The 7500-nt window shown below is 40.6% G+C and overlaps 1 protein-coding gene across 1 annotated transcript in view; it reads left to right on the plus strand.

Annotated features, from left to right (window-relative positions):
- LOC144958969 (uncharacterized) overlaps positions 1 to 7500 on the plus strand; it is a 15770-nt gene that overhangs the window by 27 nt on the left and 8243 nt on the right. The window contains exons 1-3 of the mRNA XM_078891270.1: positions 1 to 101; positions 1968 to 4012; positions 7422 to 7500. The exon at positions 1 to 101 is cut by the window's left edge and continues 27 nt beyond it; the exon at positions 7422 to 7500 is cut by the window's right edge and continues 85 nt beyond it. Coding sequence (XP_078747396.1) covers positions 2006 to 4012; positions 7422 to 7500 — 2086 coding nt within the window. The 5' untranslated portion in view covers positions 1 to 101; positions 1968 to 2005. The remainder of the gene's footprint in view (positions 102 to 1967; positions 4013 to 7421) is intronic.

Here is a 7500-nt window from a genome sequence, read left to right on the forward strand (position 1 = left end):
TTATATATCCGGATGTTTGTGAGCATTTTAACTAAGCGGGAAGTATCAGTTTGTGCTGTTCAAGGGAGAAATATTCTTGTATAAAAAAAAGAATTTGAAATGTAAGTAACAACACCGAGCCCGACGTGTAGTTATTTTCAGGTGATTTAACTCAATTTGTTACGGGCTTATTATGTCGTCATAGAAGTTAGATAAATTAACAACTTATGAAGTTTTCAACTGTTAAAGTTATTGGCTTGAAGAAGGGCGTAGAGCCTGGCCGGTGAAACGTTTCGATTTGATGCCTCTGTTTTCATTTTTAGAAGTTTAACCAACAGATAGGATTTGAATATATCTTAAAAATTGTGCCCTGGTAATACCAAAGCAATTGTTGTTGGAAGTATTGATATTATTTAACCAGTAGTAGATTTTTGACCAATATAAACATGGCAATTATGACACACCTTCACACGTTCTCGGACAAACATGGTTGGTTGTTTCTAAACAAATACGTGAATGAAATCGACTGTCATATGGGTGACACAATTTTCTCCATCATCCTTTCTTAGAAAAATATAGCCTTGTGGAGAACATTGTGCTTATTTGAGTCACTAAAAAATGATACGGCGCACAACTCTACTGAAAGATTTGAAAATTAGAAATGTATTTTTTATAGATAGATTAACAGATAACTTGATTTCCATTTAGAATTTAAAGTCAGTTTGAAAGTTTGTTGAGTCAAATAGATATCATAAAATACCTCCAACGGAGGTGCATAAAATCGCCACCAAGCATGATCACCAGAGTACTGTAATGGATCGTCTTTCAACTCTACTCACATCTGCTACTTCAGGTTTATTTTAGCAGTTGATTTTCTTACCACAACCTGTTTTCACACACGGACAACTGTATGTTGCTGTGTCACGGGTCAGAGGCTATAGTGGCTTACAGTTAATGTTTGGCCACACAGAAAAATCAACAGAGGATGTACCAAGTTACACAGGGAACGTTGTTTACCAATCTCCCCTCATTAAATGATGGTGGGTACAATATCGAATGAAAATAGTTCTTTCCCCGCGAAATTGCGGGCTTCTTACTAGTATTATAATAAACGTTTAAGTTTACACATAGTTTTTTTTGTTTATATATATATATATATATATATATATATATATATATATATTTTTTTTTTTTTTTTTTTTTTTTTTTTGGTTCTAATGAACACGAGGTAGATAGTGGGTATTTAACTTAGACACATACCACGATAACAAAACCAGTCTTGTTTGCTATGTTTACCAAACACTGTCATCGTTTACATTATGACCACTGTCCGAGAGACGTGGTTATCTAGCTGTCTATTAAAAAAATAAGAAAAAAAAAACAAACAAAAAACTTGAGATTTTATATAGTGCAATATCCACTAAACGTGATCAAAGCACTTTACAATGTGTCTCAAACCAAAAAAAATCTTTTAGTATGATACCTGCTTAGCCATATTATTTTTTTTCGGACAGAGACAACGCTGTTAACAGATAGGTACTCGTTTTACACCTGAGTACGATGAGAGAACCCAGGATTTTCCGATCCGAAAGCCAGTGTCATACCACAATGCCACATAGCCGCACATGCATATATACTTACTGACTAGCTTGTGCGGCTTTGTGGTCTAGTGGTATGACCCTCGCTTTCGGATCGGAAGGTCCGGGTTCGAACCTCGCTCGGCGCATTGCTGAGTCCTTCGAAAAGGATCTTTACTCACATTCTCTCACCGTACTAAAGTGCAAAATGAGTACCTGCCTGTTAACAGCGTTGTCTCTGTCCGAAAAAAATTATAATATCGCCTAACAGGCGTCATGTCCCGTACTACATGTTGCTGTTGGTCAGAGACCCCTTGTAAAGCGCTTTGAGCCCGTCTAGTGGATATTGCTCTATATAAAAGCTCATTTTTTTGTTGACTTACAGAAATCTTTTTTTTTTCATTGGCGCAGGTGAGCTGAGGTGAACTACCTGGATATCATTCAACACGATGGCAAGTGATTCAAACTCTACCCATGCTGACACAGGTGACGAAGACCAAGCCTCATCGAAAGATCCACCGATGGACAGCTTCAGAATCCTTCTTGCAAGCCAATACCCATCCGACAAAGAAGATGAGCTGAGAGATGATTTGACGGAATCTTGCTTTCGCACACGTGATGACGCCACAGGGCTTCACATATTAAACAAGGTCAGGATTTATTCCCAAGATAGCGACTTACGAAAAGCGTTGACAATTTGTGGGGGTAGTCAAGCAGTGGATTTATTACTGACAGACGGATTTGATGTTAATTTATGGGAGTCGTGCATCAATACAGCTTGGATGAATGCGTCTCGAAGTGCAAATATAGATGTGGTCAAGGTCCTACTAAAACACGGTGCAAACATCGATTACATTGATGTCCACGCTAATCACAAAACAGCCTTGATTGAATCCTGTACCCGCGGGTATCTTAAGTTCGTCGAGACGCTGGTGCAAAACGGTGCAGATCTTAATATAAAAGATAACTGTGGAACTACGGCTCTAATACATTCTTGTGAGTTGAACTATGAAGACATTTCTGAATTACTCGTCAAAAACGGTGCTTGGCTTGATATCGGAAACGGAAGTAGTAAGAAAACGGCGTTGTGGTACGCGTGTGTTAGAAGGAACGCAAGAATCGTAGACGTGTTGTTGAAGCACGGAGCAAGCGTCAACGCTAAGGAGTTCCACGGAACGACAGCGCTAATGGAAATGTGTAGAGTTGGTTACTTTGATATTGTTGACATTCTTCTTAAGCATAGCCCTGATGTAAATATGAGAGATTTAAACGGGAAAACAGTTCTGATGTATTTAAGCGAGTGCTGGAGCGAATTATCAAACCAAGCACGTGTGGGGTGTAGCAACGAAAACAACGACGATGACCCAATTTCATTTCCATCAATAATGAATAAGATTCAGAACGTATTTGATCTGCTTGTAGTAAAACATGGTGCTGATATCCACGCAGTTAGCGATGACGGACGGTCTGTTTTGATGTGTTTTTCTCAGGGCGGTAGTGAGACTTTGGTGGACTTTCTCATCAAAAATGGAGCCGATGTGAATTCTTGTGACAGATACGGAAAGACTGCTTTAATCTACGCCTGTCAGCGATTTTACGCAAGAGATGAATTTTATAGAAACGACAAAATAGCTGAGCTGCTCATTAACAATGGTGCAAACGTAAATGTCAAACATAGCTACGGCCAATGCGCTCTTATATTGTCGTGTTGGAACAAGCATGAGAATATATTGGACTTGCTGTTGAAACACGAAGATATTGATATCGACATTCGGGGTAAAGACGGAATGACTGCAATCATGTCAGCAGTATATATGGACGATGTAAATTCTATGAAGAAGCTCCTTGCAGCAAAGGCAAATATAGACTTGGTCACCAAGCAAGGACACACCGTATTCTCCTACGCTATGGAGAGAAGCATAAACTGTTTGAAAGTACTCCTCGTGGACGGAATTCTCATGCAAGACGGAAGGTTACGAGACGAGCATAAAAATGCAGCTCTCAATCACGACCGGCTCGTACCGGTGTGTTTATCGATCACCATGGAGATGGGTGTCTTTGAATGGAGATGGTGCTGCAGAAAGTATTACAAAAACGTGACAATGTCTGCTTTGGAGTTGGGGCTCTGTCCGGGGCAATTATACACCAAATATATGTATCTCTCCCCATTGGTTGCAGCTTTGTTGGACAATGAGGTCGGGTTGACAGAGATGTTGATTGAAATGCTGTATTTCCTTCCAGAAGACTTCAGAGTCCTATCTACTGAGGAGACAACACGATTGTGTATCAGGAATTCTGAATTGTTAGACAAGATCACCGGCCAGCCCCTCAGTCTAGTCACCTGGAGTTTCCTGACAGTGTCCAAAGCTATTTCTCTGACAGGCAGCCCATCAGGGAGGGGAGAAAGAGTCGACTCTTTACCTCTTCCGGAGACCATGAAAAACAGGCTAAAGTTTAAATAGACTGAAAGAAAACAAAAAAAACTTGCGCTTTTATATAGCGCAATTTCCAATAAAAGTGCCCTAAACGATTTACAAGAGTAAGTCTTAACAACATGTAAGACGAGACAACGTGACGCCTGTTAGGCGATTTTACAATTTTTCCGAGGGACACAACATGGTTGACGGGTCCGGTACTCATTTTACATACCTGAGTACGGTGGAAGAATGTGAGGAAAGATACTTCTCTTAGGACTCAACAATACGGGACTCGAATCCAAACCTTCTGATCCGAAGGCGAGTGCCATATTACAAGAATTTTAATGTGATATCTAAAAAATAAAAATAATAAAATTCCCTTCATTCATCTCATATGTGAAATTTGTCTTTAGAGATTATTCCAAGGGAAGACTAGAATAACCCAGGTGTGAGCTAGGGCGAGGTGACTTGCTCAAGGCCAAACTGCGTTGAGATATTCTGGTCCGAACTACGGGAGGCTGGGAGGGGTTCCCGACCTCCCATAGTGGGAAGGGAGTTACTTGCAGTGTCTTCTACCTGTTTTCCAAATTGCTTTCTGTCTTGGAATGTAATTACTAAGATTTGTCATGACCCTGGCAGAAGGTCTTAGCTGGGAGGGAAACAGTTGAATGTAAAGTTATAGTTTTGGGAGATGATATTTTTCCCTTTTAAATCATCTCTCTGTTATGTACTGATTTTTAGAAAACATATTATGATTTGTTAACATTTTAGAGTTTTCCTCTTTGTCAGATTTTGTGCTGGTGTCTGAATGAAACCTTTAGGTAATCTCAAACTAAGTACACTGATAGTGTGCTCTTGAAATCTACATCTGTTCCCATTTGCACTATTTCCCCTTTGTCGTATTTTTTCCTCAATTCTTTTTAATTGTACATCTAAAATGTTTTTACTTTCCAATTTTCATCCTTTTTTTCCATGCGCTGATATGACCCAAATGTATTTCAAGCGCAGTAAAACCCTTTAAAAAACAACAAACAAACAAACAAACAACAACAATAGTTTACATATAGAAAATGTCATGACGCCTATGAGGTGCTATTGCAATATATTTTCCACGGAGACAACGCTTTTATTAGCAAGAAATTCATTTTACATCTGAGTACGGAGAGAAAATGTGAGTATAAGTCTTTTTCCAGTGACTCAATTTAGCGCAGCCCAAATCGGGATTCGAACTGGGGACTTATAATGTTCGAGGACGAGTGCCACATCACAACACCACAATGCCAAAAGTGTTAATAGACAGGTTGAGATAATCTTGTGAGAATTAATCACCCAAGTCGTTGTTTAAAAACAATAACAAGGAGAAGATTAAATTGCAATTTTATCCATTCTCTGGTTTGTAAAAAAAAAAACACACATACAAAAGTCTTAAGCTTTTATATAATGCGATATCCATTAAACGTGCTCAAAGTGCTTTACAAAGTGTCTTTGACCAACAACAACACGTAACGTGTAGATACTGTGCGCTTGGCTAAGGAAATCACAACATTGCCATCGGGAAGTATAACAGACCAGCACATAAAACTATGTGTAACCTTGAACGTTTATAGTCTGGTTAATATAGTTTAGTGAGAATGACTCATAAACATGGATGGCAAAAGACAATAACAAAATCCTGAGTGACGTTAATTTAATTCCATCTATAGGACGAGACATGACGCCTATTAGGGGATATTACAATTTTTTCCCCGACACGGGCAACGCTGTCAAAGACCATGTACACTATTTACACCTGTATACGGTGAGCGAATATGAATAAAGAGCCTTTTCCAATCACGCAACTAAATACCACTCAGAGCCGGGCTCGAACCCAGGACCTTCCGATCTGAAGACGAGTGTCATACCACAAGACCACATAGCCCAAAATAACTAGCTACGTTTGGCGTGTCATATTGTTTAAGGGCCACTAAGCTTTAAAACCTTGAAATGCTCTGTGAAACTTTCATGCATGGATGACATTTTTATTTTATTTTAACGATAAGGAAAGATATAAAATTTATTTGTCATTTACATTGGTGTTTTGTCAGTAAAATAATTATAAAACGAGTTTGAAGCGTATTTTCTCTCTCGTATGGATTTACGGCTTTTTACTTTACCCCATGCCCCAAAACCGTACATACCACTTACCCCATGCCCCAAAACCGTACATGCTATTTACCCCATACCCCAAAACCGTCCACGCCACTAACTTTACCCCAAGCCCCAAAACCGTACATACCACTTTACCCCTTGCCCCAAAACCGTCCATGCCACTAACTTTACCCCATGCCCCAAAACCGTACATGCCACTTTACCCCATGCCCCAAAACCGTACATGCCACTAACTTTACCCCATGCCCCAAAACCGTACATACCACTTTACCCCTTGCCCCAAAACCGTCCATGCCACTAACTTTACCCCATGCCCCAAAACCGTACATGCCACTTTACCCCATGCCCCAAAACCGTACATGCAACTTTACCCCATGGCCCAAAACCGTCCACGCCACTAACTTTACCCCATGCCCTAAAACCGGACATACCACTTTACCCCATGCCCCAAAACCGTACATGCCACTTTACCCCATGCCCCAAAACCGTACATGCCACTTTACCCCATGCCCCAAAACTGTCCACGCCACTAACTTTACCCCATGCCCCAAAACCGTACATACCAATTTACCCCATGCCCCAAAACCGTACATACCACTTTAGCCCATGTCCCAAAACCGTACATGCCACTTTAACCCATGCCCCAAAACCGTACATGCCACTTTACCCCATGCCCCAAAACCGTCCACGCCACTAACTTTACCCCATGCCCCAAAACCGTACATGCCACTTTACCCCATGCCCCAAACCGTACATGCCACTTTACCCCATGCCCCAAACCGTACATGCCACTTTACCCCATGCCCCAAAACCGTACACGCCACTAACTTTACCCCATGCCCCAAAACGTACATGCCACTTTACCCCATGGCCCCAAACCGTACATGCCACTTTACCCAATGCCCCAAACCGTACATGCCTGTTAATCCAACTATTCAAAAGTTATTATTAATTTCAAATGCCAGCATTTATACAGTGCATGTCCACTTAATGTGATTCAAAAAACAACAGGGGGTTCAAAAACAATATTGACACCAGTCCTATCATGCCTTTTGTGTCATATCAACTTGTCTATCGTTTGACAAAGGAGAAACCCGAAACATCCACACCTTTCGTCTTTCTACATAAACTGAAGATGATATTCTACCACATCATTGGCATAACTCAGAACTGAAAATCTTCGATATTGGGGAAACCTGGAGAGAATATTGGACAATAAAATGCTATGCCCGAGGGAGGTGGGGTAATCAAAGACCCAACGGATGTTATGCAAGGCTTTATGAATGGCAATCAAAAACAGTGGATCACCTCAAACCGACTACTGACAGGCCACGGCAGGACTGCTGCAAACATGTATCGATGGGGTCTGAGGGAATCAG

Source organism: Berghia stephanieae, chromosome 13 (genome assembly GCF_034508935.2).
Source record: "Berghia stephanieae isolate SIO BIC M18660-M18661 chromosome 13, UCSD_Bste_1.3, whole genome shotgun sequence".
In the NCBI taxonomy this organism is placed as follows: domain Eukaryota; kingdom Metazoa; phylum Mollusca; class Gastropoda; order Nudibranchia; family Aeolidiidae; genus Berghia; species Berghia stephanieae.